We start from the raw sequence: 17,918 nt of genomic DNA, 5'->3' as shown, positions 1-17,918 counted from the left end.
TGTTTGGTGTGGTTTTGATGTCTGAAATTTCTCATTCTGTTGTTCTTTATATATGTTGAAGTGAGTGGCTTGTCACCATTGGATTTTTTGTACCTTCTAACCCTGAACAAGCCTTTCCTAGCTATTCTAACCTTCCATTTCAGTAAAAAATGCTCTTCTCAAGTCAGTTTCTGGCTTTATGCAGTGGGATTGCTATTTGTTTCAACCACAGCCGGTTCTAACAATCAATGATCATCATCAATAAGACATAGTACTTGATAATATATCTATTGTCATTATGATGCCTTAATTTCAAGTTGTCTTGTTTTTCCATGCATCGACGGGTTTTAATTTAGTGGTACTGAAATAACCAACGTTCGAAATTGTGAGGAGTTCAATGAAAAAGAAAAATTACATAATTGGTCCTATTTTGCAACATATTTAAGAGAGGAGTTCAAAAACCATTTTGTAACGATGTTTTTTGTCTAATTAACCGTTAATGATGGTATGACCATAGGACTGTAATCGAACCAAATTCAGCCGAGTTTTGATAAGTTTAGACTCGATTAGAAAATAAATTTAAAATTTTGAATTTGAGCTCGAACTCGACTCGATCTTCATTTATAAACTCGACTCAAACTTCATAAAATAAATATTAAACTCGATCTCAAAAACTCGTTTATCACATTAACGAGTAAACTCAAACTTCATTCAAAAAACTCGAATTTGAACTCATTTAGGTTCGAATTTGAGCTCGATTATATTATAAACAAACTTAATATAATTCAAATTCATTTAAATTATAAATAAATTTAAATTAAAAATAAAATTTAAATTATAAAGTCATAAAGAGATTTTTAAATTAAACTTTTTTATTTAATTGAAAGCTCTCAAATTCAAAACTAATGAAAAAAAATATAAAATGGTTAGTCCTTTTATAAACAAGTCACAATCCTCCGTATCGATATGTAATTGGTGTTGACGAACGAGTATGCTCACGAGTTTGTTCGCGAGTCTGCTCACTAGCTTGTTTGCTAGTCTGTTCACGAGTCAGCTCGCGAGTTTGTTCATAAATTTGAAAACGAGTCGAACTCGCAAGTCTAAACGAACCGAATACGCTGAGTTCAAATTCAGCTCGTTTATTCAACGAGCTTAAAAAGCAAGTTCGAGCTTGACTCGTTTAGAAAACGAGTCGAAACCGATCGAGTTTTTAACGAGTTGAATCTTAAATAGTTTACGAATAGTTTAATTCGTTTACACCCTTCATACATGACCATATTAGTATTTAACCCTTGTTTTTGTGAAAAATGTTTTTTTTTATGATAAGAAATTAATTGATTATAACCTTTATTTAAATATAGAGAGATGCATTTAATAGTAGAAATAATAATATAATCATTGATATTTTCTGGGTATTAAACTTCATTGAGTTTAATTACATATGAATAAATTTTTTTATATGTTGACCATATAAAAACATTTTATGGATTCTCATCCATAGTTTTTTTTGTTTTTTTTTATTTTGATTTTATGCATGTGTCTTTCTTTTTTAGGGGGGGAAATGTAAAAAACCAGGTTTCCAAGGGCTAAAGCAGCAAGTGTGATCTGGTTAGAAAGATACTGCCCTGAAAAAAGAGACAAACTTATTGTCCAAAGATTATGCAATCATTTAAATTTTGACTGCAGAATTCTCCCTGTTGATTAATAGTGTGACCCATTTTGGATTTTTTTTTTTAAAAACTTTCTTTTTCTAGTAATTGATTGGAGAACAACTGTATTTTCCTTTTCTTTAAAAACTTTGTTGGATCCGTTATGAAAAATTTTCTTGCTGGTTTCCATATATTTTGCATAGGAAAGTGAAAAGACTTCATAGTAGTTATGAAGAATGATGGCTCCTTTTATCTTTGTCCTTTTTTAATCTTTTCTCTATTAAGCCATGAATTTAATCACTCACCCATTTTTTAAAGCCAAAAAACAGTATGTACTTATATAAATATTAATTTTTTAATTATTAATTATATATATGGAATAAGTGAAAATATTTTATTATTTTAAATTTATTGATTTTTGTTTAGTTTTATGAATATAAACTTTACTTAGCAATTTTTTTTTTACCAAACCAAAACACTAATGATGGGATTTGGTACTAATGATGGGTTATTATAAAATAATAATAATAATAATAATAATAAATGTGGGGGGCAATTCCAGATCAAAGATGTGCCCTCAAAATCAATGGTGGTGGTTCAGCATGGTGAGGTGCCCATGATTGCTTCTAAAACTTTGGTAATTAACTTGCATAATTTCTGAAATTTTTTCCTGGAATTAGAAGGAGACTTGGGTTGATGAGCATGCCAGACAGAGAGACAAAATAAATCACTTCTTGTCCTTTTTTACCCAATGTTTTTGGATGGGCTTCAAACTATCCCATGCAGATGAAGCACACAACCAAACCACCAACAAAAACATCTTCCCACTTAGACACAGATTTCTAATCCCCAAGTCCAGGCATGTTTTTCACTGTCAGAGGCTAAATTTTCTCACCTGTAATATATCTTCTTATATACACTTCCCTAATCTTTAATTTTATACATTTATATATATATATATTCTAGTTAAATTAAATATTATATAATTAATATACTTCTAGTTTTAAAGGCTATATATTTTAGGTCTATAATAGAATGAGATTAGGCAAGAATTTCCTTACATTAACTCAGCACATCCCACGTACACAAACATAATCATACACTGAAATCAATTACTCGTCCATACAACAGATGGGTGTACAGCAAAACAGAACAATAATAGGCTACTGCAAGAACTCTCTTGGATCCGTAACATAACCTGTCAAAGCAGATGCTGCTGCTGTATAGGGTGAAGCAAGATAAATCTGACCTTCTTTGTGTCCCATACGCCCTGGGAAGTTTCTGTTTGTTGTTGACACGCACACCTGCACCCACATAGTTAACAACAGTAGTACGCGTCAAGAACTATAATGCAGGACCAGTTGTGGCAATTTGAAGGGAAGAAACAAAATTTAACTTGCCATGGGCTTGTTCATGCGTGCATAGGTGTCTTTAGGGCCTCCCATACAAGCACTGCAGCTAGGATTTGCAGGTGTGTCACAACCAGCTTCTTCAAAAATCTGGGAGCAAGTTTTGCCACCAGATCCTGGTACTGGGAGACTATACAAGTCCATCCAAACCTGAAAATTTTTACAATATATTATCGTTAAATTTGTAAATCAGTTTCTTTCTGTCTTTAGATCAGTATCCTTTTGTAACTGGTGAATTCGCAGACTTGAAACACATTATGATCCGGCATTACAGACCTTCTGGGTTGCAGGGACAAGAAATGTGGGAACCTTGACCTTTCTGCCCTGTGCATAGAGTGAGCTTCATAAGGTAAGGGAAACCAAAATCATATAAAATGTAAAGGACACATAAATCCTCAAGAAATAAATAATTCTCACAGAATTTAGAAAAACTTTAGCAGCAGCCATAAAGTCCTCGGTTTTTCCACCAGTACAGGATCCAATGTATACTCTGTCTATTTTGACATCTTTGCATTCTCTTGCTAAAGCACGATTATCAGGAGAATGTGGCTGCAAAAATATATGCACTATGAGCAGTCAGCCGAAAACAGTAAAACAGAAAAGTAACACCAGATAAATAATTGGAAGTCTACAGGAGTTTCTATACTTTCTATGAATATGAAAACTACATATATAATCTTAAACTAAATAAAATCACAGACCTTTGCAACCAATGGTTCTAATTTGGAGATATCAAACCTGTACTCAGAAAGAAATCTGGAGCCAAAAAGAAAGAGCGCGTCACTACAAATGAAAAGCCAAATGCACATTGGTTGGTTTACGGGTTGGATTCGTTGAACTTGATTCAATATTAATCCTTATCTGGTGAGAATCAGCCATTTAAATTATTTACCAGAGGTCCTATGAAAATAAGAAACTACTATTTAGTAATAAAATTCAACATTTACCTTGCTCGCTCATCACTATAAACCGGTTCATAAGGCACAGATGTCTTGTCCTGTATACAACATAGCTGAGTAAGCCCTTGCTAGGCCAAGTATTTTCAATTATATATACCTTAACAAATGGAAAAAAAAATCTAAGCAGTGACATATAAGCCTTCTGATAATACCTCAAGGTACTTGAATGTAGTAGCATCAGCAGGGATAACCCCATTCTTCCCTCCAGCTTCAATAACCATGTTACATAATGTCATCCGCTCTTCCATCTAACCATCACAGAAACCAGAAACACAAAGAAGATCATCTGTTGATGTGTATATTAACTACTGCAGATGGAAATTGATTTAATACGGGTTGTAATAAGCAAGAGAGACTCAATTTCACTCACACTTAAACTCTCAACTGTTGTGCCAACAAACTCCATTGTTTGGTATGTTGCCCCAGATACAGATATTTCCCCAATAATCTGTGAAGCAATATAGATATCACATTAAAGAAACAGAAAAATGAGCAATGCTTTTCATTTAAGGGTTTAAGTTGATGGCTGCTAAAGCAAACACACAACTCAGATTAATAAACTCACTTGCAAAATCAAATCCTTTGCAAGCAGATAATCAGCCATTTCACCGTCCATTACAAATCTCAGAGTTGGGGGTACCTGCAATTTGGATTACATCATGAAAAAAAGTATAGAAATGTTCACTGGAAAACAGCAGGTAACAAAAGTAGAACAATCTTTTGCAACTTTAGCTTGTCAAGTTAAAAATGAAAATGAACCAAAGCAGAATGTCAAAATTCATAAACAAAACACCATAAAGAAGCTAATAACCAATGATATTTAGTTTAATGGTACTAGAGTCATCTCTTGGCCTGTAAAGTCTCAAGTTTAAGCCTAGTTGAAATCAAATAGACAAGAAAAAAAGAGGCTAATATATCTATCGAATTTCAGTGATGTGCATGAAGCCTCCTATAGAATGTAAAACTAATAAATGCAACAGGCTACAGTTGCATAAAAAGCAGCATTAGAGAAAGAAAAACCAATTTTACAAACCTTGAGCAGGAGCTTCCCAGTTCCTAATACAAAACCTGCATCAGTGATGCCAATTCCAGTAGCAAATTGACCAAATGCTCCAGCAGTGCAGGTGTGAGAATCTGTACCCAACAGAACCTGATGAGGACAGAAATTAATAAAAGATTAGTTCCTATTCCAATATGTAAGAGGATAAAAAATTTGACTTTATGAAAGAAGCCCACCTGTCCTGGCCTACAATGACCTTCTTGTGCAAGTGCAATATGGCATACACCTTTATAATCAGGGTTAGCCTGCCATGCAAGTAAAAGGCCAGTAAATAAAAGTTTCTAAAACGATAGGCAAAAATATTTAATAATTCAACCATTTAATCATAAAACAAAACCTTGAAGTCACTACGATCTTTGATATCATAGAAGTGCTTTATATTTTGTTCCAGACAGAAATCCCTCAAAATGTCCACATTACGGTTTGCAAGCTCATCAGCAGTGAATATATAATGATCTGGTATGACCACAATTTTCTCACGGTCCCAAACCTTGAAGGTATAAAGTGAGGTAGGTTAAATCAAGCATGGCAAAAAGACAAACTCTTAAGGCTTGTTTATATATAGAGTTCTTAATATGATAAGTGCACGAATAACTTGCTCTTTTGAGAGGAGGAATTCATTTTTTTTAAAAAAGAACTTAATTTTTTCCTTTTGCTGTAAAATGTTTTCCTTTTACCAATTTTCCTGCTATTTCCTGCAAAATATTTTCCTGTTAAACAAACAAGCCAAGAAAATTGGAAAAGTTTGGATACCTTGGCATTCTCTCCAAACTCCCTCTTGAAGATCGCAAAACAACCTGAACCGGAAACATCATGGGTCATCAGAGTATCAACGTTGACCCAAACATTCTCACCTGGGTTCAACTGGGGCCTCTCAGAAGCCCTCGCCATGATTTTCTCTGTCATCGTCATAGCGGTTTTCACCTGAGTTCAACAGTTATATTCGAAATTAAAGAAATGGTTAAGACCCTCGAAATCAATGAAAAAAGAAATTAAGAAATAGAAACTAACTGAGCCAGTGGTGGCAGGCTCGCGCTGTGATTGCTTGGGAGCCATGACTGATACAATTTTCTTGAAAACTGATTTCCTGCATTTTGGAATAGAAAATACCGATGATCGTGAAGAGAAAGCAGAGAGTCCCAGATCGTTCTGTACAGAAACAATAACCATAGCTTAGTGAACAGTGAGCAGTACGTGAAGTGAAGTTTAGCTAACACTATGTAGCAGTATTAACCATGTTGGTGATGAAAGACGAGGAGCCAGGGACAGTGGTGTAGGAAGCCATGTTGACTGACAGTGGTAGCAAATGTTAAATTATGCAGAAATAAAAGCGAGATGCAACTTTTGGTCGCCACTTTCTTGGAAATGCAGGAGCCGGCTAAGCAGGCAGAATACGGCTCTGTTACTACAGTAAATAGAGTATGATCTTGTGTCCATATGCCCTGTTTTTACTGGATCACCTCGAGCCATATTGTCAACGTGATTTGAACTCACCCGACGATAACCTTTTTTGTCGTCTCTTGGGATGCTCTATATTACATATCTGCAGTGTTGTGATAATTCTGAAGCAAGTCATATCCCATTATAGTCCACAGAGGTTTCATCATCGACACTACAAAGAATAACTGCATGAAACAGATTTGCAACCGTTGGCTTTCGAGATTGTGACTGCGATCAACGAGATGGATCGGCCCTAGCTATTAGTTTCTCTCTCACTGCTGTAACTGTGTACCGTCAACCATCAAATATATTAGACAAGTCCCAAAATAGCAATGCAAATCGACTTCTCATCTCCCCATTTCTGTTCAGATTATTAATGGAATGAGTATGGACTTGGTTATGATTCCAGTAGCCATATGACTAAGGTTCGACCATGTAGATAATATTGTCTGTGTTTACTCACCGAAGATTAAAATTCAAGATTTCCCTTATAATCATTATTTTGATATACCTGGTTTGCTCTTAAATGGTTGTCTCCATTGGCTAGTTAGCAGGAGGGATTCAGATTACAAAGATGCTGCTATTGGTTCTCTTAACTATCGCCGTTTAAGTGAACTCATCCAAAAGGTAAAAAGGTGCAAATTTGCAGACAACGGATGAAGAATTCCATTTTCATGGTAACCAACATAAAATCCAGGACAACGTGTCCCACCATTTATTGTGCAAGCATTTTACCATGTTACTGCATATAATTAGCCTCAAAATAAATGGTTTACATTAACTCTGCACTTGCGTGGTAAAACCACCAACCCCTAAGAATTATCGCACACAGATATTTGTAAGACCTCGTACAACAGACTCGTATTATCTTGTTTCTAATCCACCATTTGAAGTATTCTAACAATGGTAAGAGTATACAACGTAAATAACCTACTCCAAGAACTCCCTCGGATCAGTGACATAACCAGTCAAAGCAGATGCTGCAGCTGTATATGGGGAAGCAAGATATATCTGGCCTTCTTTGTGTCCCATCCGCCCTGGGAAGTTTCTGTTTGTGGTTGACACACAGACCTGCAATCACATAGCCTCGTAAAAGTTAACTGGAGTACCCATGTTGATGCATACAAAACAAGGCAGGAGTAGCCATGACTACAAATGTCGATTGAAGGGAGAAACAAAATTATGCAGCTCACCATTGGTTCATTCATTCTTGCATAAGTGTCTTTAGGGCCTCCCAAACAAGCACCACAACTAGGACTTGCAGGCGTATCACAACCAGCTTCTTCAAAAATCTGTGAGCAAGTTTTGCCACCAGATCCTGGTACTGGGAGACTATACACATCCATCCACACCTGAGTTTTAAAATAAAATGTTACAATTAAACTTGTAACACATTCTTCTCATCATTATAAATCGTCATTCACAAATTAGGAACCCAAAAGTACAGGCAGCATTATCCAGAATTACAAACCTTTTGGGTTGCAGGGACAAGAAACGTGGGAACCTTGACCTTTTTACCCTGAACATGAATCAAATAGACACAATAAGCTTGATAGGGGAGCCAAAAGCAAAAAATTAAAGAAAATGATCAGAGACTGCAGTTCTGAAATAAAATAATCCAGATATCTCCATTGCATTTGTCTTCCCTTCCCTACCCCCCTTTTCTTGGTTTTTTATTTTATTTTTCAAAATACAACAAAACCCAAACCATATGCTAGAGCACATGCTCAAAACATTTTCCCTTGATAAGTAATTCAAAAACTCTGGTGTGCATCTCCCACAAGCATGCCTCACATTTCTTGTCTACTTAGAATAAAATGACAAATGGTAACATTGGGAATTAGTTACTGCAGGTGCACAACTAAGGCTCTTATGTAGAAGATACTAGACTTTATTAAACTTACTAAATTACAATAAAAGAAAGGGAATTAATGTAAACCAAAAAGCCGAGCCTCATCTATGCAGAACATAAATAAAAGTCTTCATTCACAACTGACAGTCCAGTAGCCAGAACAATAACTTATAAGATACACAATCCTTACTGAAGCTAGAAAAACTTTGGCAGCAGCCATAAAATCCTCTGTTTTCCCCCCAGTACAGGATCCAATGTATACTCTATCTATTTTGACATCTTTGCATTCTCTTGCTAAAGCGCGATTATCAGGAGAATGAGGCTGCAAAAAATGCATGGACTATGTCACTCCTCATGAAAGAAAAACAAATCATCAAGCCAAAAACGAAGATCAGATAACGATTGATGTCCACACGATTTTAGCACCCTTTACAATGAACCGTACAAACACACAGGGGAAACTAAATTAAATCACATACCTTAGCAACCAATGGTTCCAAGTTTGAGATATCAAATCTGTACTCAGAGAGAAATCTAGGAGCGAAAGGGAAATATATCACTACAAATGCAAAACCAAAAGAACCATGATAAAAGAAAATAATAAAATATCCTACTAAGACTCTGCATTTCCTGGGGTCCTAATAAAAAATAATGCTGTATAGGAACCAATAAAGAAGTATTACTATAAGAAAAACTGAACTTATAGTTACTGTTTAGATTTCATTTTGGTTCATCAAGAAGCAAAGATAAACCATATGAACCACAACCATACTAAACCGAAGAATCGATTTTATATATGTTTTTTTAAATTTATTTTATATATATATATACTCCAAATACATTAAATTACTTTGTACTTATTTAATTATATGACTAAATCTAAGTTATTCCTGTAATATAATTTTTACTTGTTAATTATATATATAATTTTTAATTAAAAACTATATTGATTAATAAATATGTAGAAGATAATATAATATTAGTTCTCATTAAGAATCCTCATGATATATTTTTTTATAATAATAATAATAATAATAATAATTTTACTATCATTATGATGATATGATGATGTCAGTATTATTATTTTTTTTTATTATTGTTTTGATGTTAAAAATTTAAAATAGTTTTTACGCTTTTAAAATGAATACAAGAATATTGTAATTTCATGTATAAAAATCACGAGTTGAACTACAATCGCAACCAAACTTGAAATCCAAACTAAAACCAAAACCAGAACCAAAGTTTGGTTCCAAGTCTATTTCTTAAAAACCAAATAGTTATAGATTTGATTCCAATTCTGGGTCATAAGTAGAACTATACCGAAAGCATAACCAAACAGCCCTATATTCTAGTACTACTACCTGATAAAGTTATAGTTACTTTCAAGGTGCTAGAAACCAAACACCCCTATTTAGGAAGTACTTGTTTAACTTTCAGCAAATGATATAACTATAAACAAATAACCCAATATTCTAGTACAACAACCTGATAATGTTATAGTTACTTTCAAGGCGCGAGAAACCAAACACCCCGATTTAGGAAGTAATTGTTTAAGTTTCAGCAAAATGATATAACCATGAACAAATAACCGAACTTTTAAGTGAATTCCAAAGACAACTTTAGGCAAAACAAACTTCCAATCAGCGATATAGCTCAATGTCAAAACTGAAGAACGCCTAAAATTTCCAATTATACATCTAAACATTTATAATTACCTCAGGTGACAGTTAAACAGAATAGTTGTATTTCGAAATGATACATAATGATTCATTTTGTTTTAAAAAATTCCATATTATACTAAATCAAGTGCTCTAAATGCCAATGGATACAGAAACTAATTGACATGCTAGGTTTTAATGTGGTTAATTTAAGACAGGAAGATAACAAAATTTTGAATGCTCATGTTGTTTAATGTTGTTTCAGTTGACAACCTATAAAGATGCAAGCAAGCCTATCAACTTCCTACATGGGTTGAGAGAAAAGAATGACTATTGTAAGTCCAAAGACATTTGGAATCCTATAATCGGATCTTAAAAACATTTGAGCAAACTGAACTTTAATCTCATTCCAATTAGTGTCAGTTATATGAACCCTCAGAATTGTAAAGAATAAGAAATTATATCTACCTTGCTTGCTCATCACTATAAACTGGTTCATAGGGCACAGATGTCTTATCCTGTGGACAACAAAAGATAACACTGTAAGCAAAAAACAAACTGAGCAATGGCTTAGAATCCACCTGAAATACCTCAAGGTACTTGAATGTAGTGCTATCAGCAGGGACAACCCCATTCTTGCCCCCAGCTTCAACAACCATGTTACATAATGTCATCCGTTCTTCCATCTAACCATCACAGAAAGCAGAATCGATCAGATATAAATAAGTGCAAAATGAAAACATTAATTGAGTGACAACACATTGTATTAAAAGAAATACTTACATTTAAACTCTCAACAGTGGTGCCCACAAACTCCATTGATTTATATGTTGCACCAGACACAGATATTTCACCAATAATCTGCAAAGGACAATAATTTTCTCAGATATCACATTACAGAAACAGGGGGAAAAGCTGTATGATTTAATTTAAGCATAAATTGGTGCCAACTAAAGCAAACAAATGTCTCAGATCTTAATGAACTCACCTGCAAAATCAAATCCTTTGCAAGCAAATAATCAGGCATTTCACCATCCAATACAAATCTCAGGGTTGGAGGGACCTGCAATTTTAAAGAACGAATAGATTGATAAGTGAGAAACAAAAGATCAAAAATTAAAAACCATTTAGAAATTTAAACCTAACAGAACAGTGTCAAATTTCATCTGATTAACACCTAAGTGAAGCTATTATATCCATAAATTTCAGGAAATGCATGAAACCCATGTACATATAAGAAATGAAAAGGCTAAAACAACTGAGGCATTAAAGAAGGAAAAGTTTTACAGACCTTGAGCAGGAGCTTCCCAGTGCCTAATACAAAACCAGCATCGGTGTTGCCAATTCCAGTAGCAAATTGGCCAAATGCTCCAGAAGTGCAGGTATGAGAGTCTGTACCTAACAGGACCTGAGGGCAATAATGAATGATTAATGAGAGAGTCTGCAATATATGAGGGTAAAATTTCACAACGAATGATAGTAAAGGAATAGCACCTCGCCCGGCCTACAATGACCTTCTTGGGCAAGTGCAACATGGCATACACCTTTATAATCAGGATTAACCTGCAAATTCAGGGAGCAAAAAGACCGTCTCAGTGTCCATGAAGGGCCAGTGGGAGAGCAAAGTAAATTTCTGATTACAATAGCTAAAAAGTTTCAGTCAAGACACGAAACCACACCTTAAAGTTACTAAGATCCTTGATATCATAGAAGTACTTTATATTTTGCTCCAGGCAGAAATCCCTCAATATATCAACATTTCGGTTTGCACGTTCATCACTAGTGAATATATAATGATCTGGTATAATGATGATTTTCTCACGATCCCATACCTTCAATATTGAGTAGTAAGTCAGACAGGTACTCCAAGCAAGGCATAAGTACTAACTGTAAATAAACCAAAATAAAAGAAGAAATTGCTACATACAAATCTCAATGTTTAATATTGAAGATTTTATTAACAAGAATAAAAAAAATTTAAAGAAAAGGCATAATCATAGAAACCATTAGCCTTAATGAAATGAACAGCTTTCCAGACATCACGTGGAATCAAGATAACCTTGCACTTCATGCAGGCCTAGGAAAACAGCATTTTTAACCAACGAGAGAGAAAGTACATAGTTCTCCTGCTTGCAGTTTGTTTCTATTTAAACTACATATTCAAATGCTTTGCAAAACAAAAGTGATAAAAAAAAATCCACTTTTCTGAATGTGATGACTTACCCAAGTAGTAAACATCAAGAGCTCGTTAAATCACTAACTGCTTACCACCCAACCAGTTAAGCTTAATCGACAACCAAAATAAGTAAAAAGGGGGTAGTACCTTAGCATTCTCTCCAAACTCTCTCTTGAAGATTCCAATGGAACCTGGGCCACAAACGTCGTGTGTCATCAAGGTATCAACATTGACCCAGACATTGTCACCTGGGCTCAACTGAGGCTTCTCTGAGGACCTCGCCAATATTTTCTCCGTCATTGTCATTGCGGTCTTCACCTGCAAATCCACCCGAAAAAAAAAATTTATCGGACCAGGAAATAAGACAATGGCTTAAATGAAAGAACTATCAAACAAGCCGATAACAATTAACATCAACGGGAAAAGCAGGAATAAACCTCGAGATTCAAAAGAAATATTTAATCAAAATTTAAAAAAAAAAAAGGTTAAGACCCTCTAATCCAAACAACACGAAATAAACGGGGGAAAACAGAATTCAATCTGCAAATTAATAAAAACCCTCAAATAAGGCAAACAAAAAATCAACTAAAATGAGAAGAATCTCACTGAGCCAGTAGAGGCAGGCTTGCGCTCTGATTGCTGGGGAGCCATGACAGATACAATTTTCTTGGAAATTGATTTCCTGCATTTGGGAATAGACAATGGCGATGAAGTTGAAGAGAAATCAGAGAGTCTCAGATCCTTCTGTAACAAGGGAAGAAAATTAGATGAGAGCAATTGGGTCAAACGTGCACATTTTGAAATACCAGGTAAAAAAGAAAAATAAAACAAACATGCTGATAAATGTTTGAACATGTAGCAGTATTAACCTTGTTGGCGAAGAAGGAATAGGAGGCAGGGAGAATGGTGGAGGAAGCCATGACAACGATGGGTGGCTGGGTTAAGGTTGGGAGATCTCCAGAATTCCAAAACCCGTGTTTGGATGCACGGAAAGTTTTTGAGGCGGCTGTAAAAGGACAGCTCCTCCTTCGACTTGTGGCCTTAACGTGCCTGCTTTTTTGGGGCCCACCTTTAAATACTTTGTCAAGCATTTTCTTTGTAATAATTTTGACAATGGCAGTAAATTCATTTTTATAATTATTAAATTTTAAATTTATATTATAAATATTACTGTAATAAAAATATTTATTTTTATATAAATTCATAATTTTATTTATTACTTTTATAAAAATTATTTTTTAATTTCTAAAATATAGCATAACTAACATATTTATCTTTTCATTCTTAAAATTTAATACTTTCATTCTTAAATTTTAATTTTATTAAAATTTAAAATTTTTAAAAATTTTGTTATGTCAATAATTTTTACTATTTAAAAAAAATAAATATGTTAAAAATATTTTTATTAATAATAAAATAAAAGAATTATATTTAATTTTTATAATATAAAAAAAAATTATTTACTCTTTTAATTTTAAAAAATATAAAAATCTATAGTTAATTTCTCAATCAATTTTATTATTAAATATTTTATTATTTAATTACTATAATTTAAAAAAAAATATTAATTGATCTCTCAAATTATTAAAAAATTTATTAATTAATCTCTTCATATTAGAAGTATTTTAAATTTTTTATAATACTTAACGATTAAAATTAATGAAAATACTAATTAATAAATTTTTTAAAATGTAAACTTTTTAATAAAATAATTGATCACGAGCGGTATCACAAAAATAATTTTTATTGAATTTTAATTTTTTATTTTTAATAATTTAAATTTTATATATTTAAATTTTTATTATTCTTGTTAAATTTAAATCTTAAATTTATTGTAATTTTTATTTATTTATGGAAATTGAGTTAGAGATTTCTTTTTTGAATTTTGACGAAATTAAATTTCATAAATTAAAATGCTAAATTCGAAAAATAAAGAGATAAATTTATTAATTATGTAATATTTTAAGAATGAAAATATATTTTTTTCTTCAATTTTTTTGGGAGAGATCTATAAATTTATAGAAATTAAATTTTAGAAATTAAAATATTAAATTTTAAAAATAATAATTCGGTAATTTTTTCTATCACTAACGGTATTTTTATATAGAAATTTTTAATTTTGATAAAATTAAACCTAAAAAATGAAAATATTAGATTCTAAAAATAGAAGTATGAATCTGTTAATTACACTATATTTAAGAAATAGAAAAATAATAATTTTTTTAAATATATTTAACTCATATTGTGCAATAATAAATAATTTTCGATATTAATAAATTTAATTTTTTAATATAAACAATAAATTTATCGAAAATTACAAGGTTTTGCATGCTTACAAGCGTCTGAACTAAACATAACAGCTAATCTTCAATAGAAGCCTCTTCACATGCCTAAAGAGGGAAATACAAGGTTTTTTTTTTCTTTTTATCAAACTAGTGTAATGTATATATATATATATATATATATGCCAAATGAGGATATGAGAAAGTGTTAATTTTATATTTTTAATTTTAAAAAATATTTACTATTATAATTAAAGTGAGAAAAATTAACGATTATTATTGAAATAAGAAAAATTTACTATTTACTATTTTAAAGAAATTTTATTAATTAATAATTTAATTTTAAAAAATATATTAAAATAATTTAATATTTAAATAATTTTATTAATTAATTCTTTCATTAGTTTTAACCGATAATATTTTACTATTTAATTTTGTGATTCAAAAAATTGATTAATAGATTTTTTAATTTTATAAAAAATATTCTTATTAATTTTTCCTATTAAAAATATTTTTTAAAATTTAACAGAAATATTAATTAATAAATTTTTTAAATTTAAAAAATATTTTAATATATTTTTTAAAATAAAAATTAATTAATTAATTTTTTATAATATAAAGATTAAATAATATTTTTTTTGAAATAATTTATCATTAAAATCACAATTAACATTATTTTAAAATAAAATTAACATTTTATTATTAAAATTTTGAAAAAATGTAAAAATATTTAAATTAAAAAAGTTCTAACAAATTATACAATTTTTTAACTTTGACTAGAATTAGACATCACCCACTGCTATGGGGTTAATTTATCCAAAAACCATTCACGAATCAAAGTATTTGGTCGGATCAATCACTCTTTATTGTTATCAATAAACAACTAAATGCGTATTCATAGTTTGGTTGGATCAATCACTCTTTATTGTTATCAATAAACAACTAAATGCGTATTCATAGATTTAGTCTAATAATGAATAACAATAAATGCATCTAAGTAAATTTGAGAGATTTCATATTCTATTTCCTCAATCTCCAATCTCCATTTCAATGAAAAAAAAATCAAGTAAATAATAAAAAAAATAAACAAAAAATTGAAACATAACTCAATAAATTATAAATGATTTAATATTCAAACTTATTTCAATAATTTCAATAGAACAAAATACTAAAAAATATTTCATCCATTATTGATATACTAAATAACTCCTATTTAATAAAAGTTAAATTCGTATTTAAATTGAATTAAAATAAATAAAAAATAAACTAAAGGAGAAAGTTATTTTTCATTAAGAAAAAAGAGTCTATAATCTCATAAAATAAGAGAAAAAATGTGAGAGTTTTTTATAAAATTATAAATAAAGATTTATATGTTTTAGAGTGGTTTTTAAAATTTAGAGACAGGCTATAATATTAATCATTTAAAAAGAAAAACTTTACTTAGTAGTATTTTCCTCCTTAAGTTGTTATGTAAAAACAATATATATATATATTCTCTTCATTATTTCTGTAATATCCGCTAAACTTCGACATTAAAATTTCACTTTCCATGGAATTTTTATCAAAATTCAAAATCTTGAAACTATAATTTTTAGAGGGGTAAAATATGATTTTTATAAAATAAATTTGAAATATTTTTAAATATTAAAAAAAAGATTTTGTAAAGGTTTTAAAATTCAGTCGTCGAAAGTGGCTCCTCCAGTCATCTATAAAAGACCTTCAGCCCGAAAATGTGAGAACTCTTTCTCCATTTTTAGGCATAGGTGAGTTCATGCACTATCCTTTATATTTTTATGGAATTTCTTCAAAACTCTTAAAGAATTCATGAGTTTTTACCTTGATTTTAAAAATTTGAGTTTGAATTTGAAGTTTTAATTTTTGGAGACCCTTCAGAGATTGGTTATTCTCTTCTCCAAATCTTGGTTGCTGTATCCTTGTGTCTCTAAAGAGGTAAGTTCAATCATTGCCTCTTCTTCTGTTTTCTGAAGATTTCAACAAGTGTATTAAGTGTTTAATGGGTTGTTGTGCATGATCGTCCTTCTTCTAAATTCTAGAGTTAGAATTTTTATTTTGAGAATGGGTGATCATCTCGTTGTATGAATGCATGTAGATTCTTTCATTGGTTCTTTGATGATTAGTGACTCTAGTTATATTTGAGTAAGTTTGGTAACCTTGCATGTGTGTTTGGAAGCGTTTTGGTGGCTGCATGTTTTAGGGCTAATATGATCTCGAAGGTTTTGACATTCGGATTTGTAAGAGGCCTTCGGCTGCCGAAAGCCTCTTGCCCAGCTTTTTTCAGCTACTTTCCTACATGTATTCTTGTATGTTTATAGGGGTTTCTTGGGGGTTATTTTAAGCGTTGTAAAAATTATATTTGATCTCTCTCCCTCATTTAAGTCCATTTATGTAGGATCGGATTTGGGAGATCGAAGAGGCTTGCAGTAAGATAACTGTTTCAGTATTAGGTGAGCGTCAGCCAGATGTGAGTATAACTGAATTGATCTGTTATTTTAAAGAAATCAAACTTTTTAAGTATGCTCATGTATCATGAATGTCATGTATATGTAATTAGGTTGTTTGCATTAGAATTCATGTATATAATGCATTACATAATTTATTGTTGTTGTGGATAGATGTTGAATGATCCACTAGCCCTCAAGTATGTTATGATATATTATGACAGATATGGAAAGATCAGGGCTGCCCATTTTATACACTATGACATGTTATGTTTAAGATAAAGTATTGAGAAGCACCTGTTGTGGCCCCAACACTATTGGAATATATAGAGAGTCACCGGTGACAAGTCCATCTTGATGTGAATTGTTTGTATTGTGATGCATTTATACGATCATATGTTTTATTAAACTGTTTTTTTATGTTCTGCTCAATAGACTCTTATAACTTATTTATTTCCTCTAACCCCAAGTTTGCAGGATTAGAGTTAGTTCGGAAAGTTAACTAAATTACTGGTATAGTCTATTGTAATAGTATGTTGTAATAGTATAACTATCGACATGTATTAAATTGTGGATTAGAATTGTGTTTTGCCCTAATATTTCATTGTAATCACTATTTTATGATCCTTATATGTAAAAGTTTTAAGTATATGTTATGTTTGAAAAGAACTTGAAACATATTATGTTGATCATCCTGAATCATTTGATAAGAGTTCTAATATGAATTTTATGTTTTCAAATATGATGCATGTATAGGTCAATGATTTGTTCGTATTATGATTTTGTTTTTGTTATAGAATGTATGTATGGTAGGCTTCCGATCATATTAAATTGATCTGAATCTTAATGCCGGCAATCCAGTTCCGGTTGATTACAATTTCGATTCTGGTTCCGATTTGTTACGTTTTCCGTTTTCTTTCTTCAAACCTAGAGTGCAAAAGTGGAAGAGACAAATTCAATACCGTGGATGCTACGGTTAACTCTCTTTGAACATG

The 17,918-nt window shown here is 31.5% G+C and overlaps 2 protein-coding genes across 6 annotated transcripts; both read right to left on the bottom strand.

Annotated features, from left to right (window-relative positions):
• Positions 1-2,669: 2,669 nt before the first annotated feature.
• On the bottom strand, positions 2,670-7,082 carry LOC110611159 (3-isopropylmalate dehydratase large subunit, chloroplastic). 5 transcript variants are annotated; one of them, XM_021751308.2, is made up of 15 exons: positions 6,291-7,082; positions 6,068-6,205; positions 5,810-5,980; positions 5,394-5,546; positions 5,233-5,301; positions 5,030-5,146; positions 4,562-4,636; positions 4,367-4,444; positions 4,149-4,244; positions 3,985-4,034; positions 3,739-3,820; positions 3,455-3,586; positions 3,314-3,361; positions 3,029-3,187; positions 2,670-2,932 (listed from the first exon to the last, which is right to left on the bottom strand). In XM_021751308.2, exons 1-15 carry the CDS (start codon positions 6,339-6,341, stop codon positions 2,792-2,794), a joined length of 1,560 nt encoding a protein of 519 aa, XP_021607000.1. In that variant the 5' UTR covers positions 6,342-7,082; the 3' UTR covers positions 2,670-2,791. The 5 variants fall into 5 exon arrangements, with proteins under 5 accessions (XP_021607000.1, XP_021607001.1, XP_043810964.1 ...); XM_021751309.2 differs by having other exon boundaries at positions 3,739-3,793; XM_043955029.1 differs by lacking the exon at positions 2,670-2,932 and having other exon boundaries at positions 3,045-3,187; positions 3,314-3,356.
• A 143-nt stretch (positions 7,083-7,225) lies between these two features.
• LOC110611160 (3-isopropylmalate dehydratase large subunit, chloroplastic) lies at positions 7,226-13,213 on the bottom strand. Its single transcript, XM_021751311.2, has 15 exons — positions 13,052-13,213; positions 12,789-12,926; positions 12,330-12,500; positions 11,686-11,838; positions 11,501-11,569; positions 11,298-11,414; positions 10,995-11,069; positions 10,790-10,867; positions 10,597-10,692; positions 10,475-10,524; positions 8,828-8,882; positions 8,539-8,670; positions 7,968-8,015; positions 7,690-7,848; positions 7,226-7,567 (listed from the first exon to the last, which is right to left on the bottom strand). Exons 1-15 carry the CDS (start codon positions 13,100-13,102, stop codon positions 7,427-7,429), a joined length of 1,533 nt encoding a protein of 510 aa, XP_021607003.1. The 5' UTR covers positions 13,103-13,213; the 3' UTR covers positions 7,226-7,426.
• Between the last annotated feature and the right edge of the window lie 4,705 nt (positions 13,214-17,918).

This window comes from Manihot esculenta, chromosome 3, assembly GCF_001659605.2.
Source record: "Manihot esculenta cultivar AM560-2 chromosome 3, M.esculenta_v8, whole genome shotgun sequence".
In the NCBI taxonomy this organism is placed as follows: domain Eukaryota; kingdom Viridiplantae; phylum Streptophyta; class Magnoliopsida; order Malpighiales; family Euphorbiaceae; genus Manihot; species Manihot esculenta.
Note: the sequence above shows the minus strand (reverse complement) of the source record. Positions and strands in the feature narration are given on the sequence as shown.

Bases quoted from the DNA above. Each gene is read 5' to 3' on its own strand.
- LOC110611160 (XM_021751311.2), bottom strand. From the start codon at position 13,102: ATGGCTTCCTCCACCATTCTCCCTGCCTCCTATTCCTTCTTCGCCAAC. The intron at 12,501-12,788 runs GTGAGATTCTTC...GTGGATTTGCAG, and splicing joins AGCCTGCCTCTACTGGCTCA to GTGAAGACCGCAATGACAAT. The intron at 8,016-8,538 runs GTAAGGATTGTG...ATTCATGTTCAG, and splicing joins CCAAAGTTTTTCTAGCTTCA to GGTAAAAAGGTCAAGGTTCC.
- LOC110611159 (XM_021751308.2), bottom strand. From the start codon at position 6,341: ATGGCTTCCTACACCACTGTCCCTGGCTCCTCGTCTTTCATCACCAAC. The intron at 3,587-3,738 runs GTCTGTGATTTT...ATATTTTTGCAG, and splicing joins TAGAACCATTGGTTGCAAAG to CCACATTCTCCTGATAATCG. The intron at 3,188-3,313 runs GTCTGTAATGCC...AAAAATTTTCAG, and splicing joins TTGTCCCTGCAACCCAGAAG to GTTTGGATGGACTTGTATAG.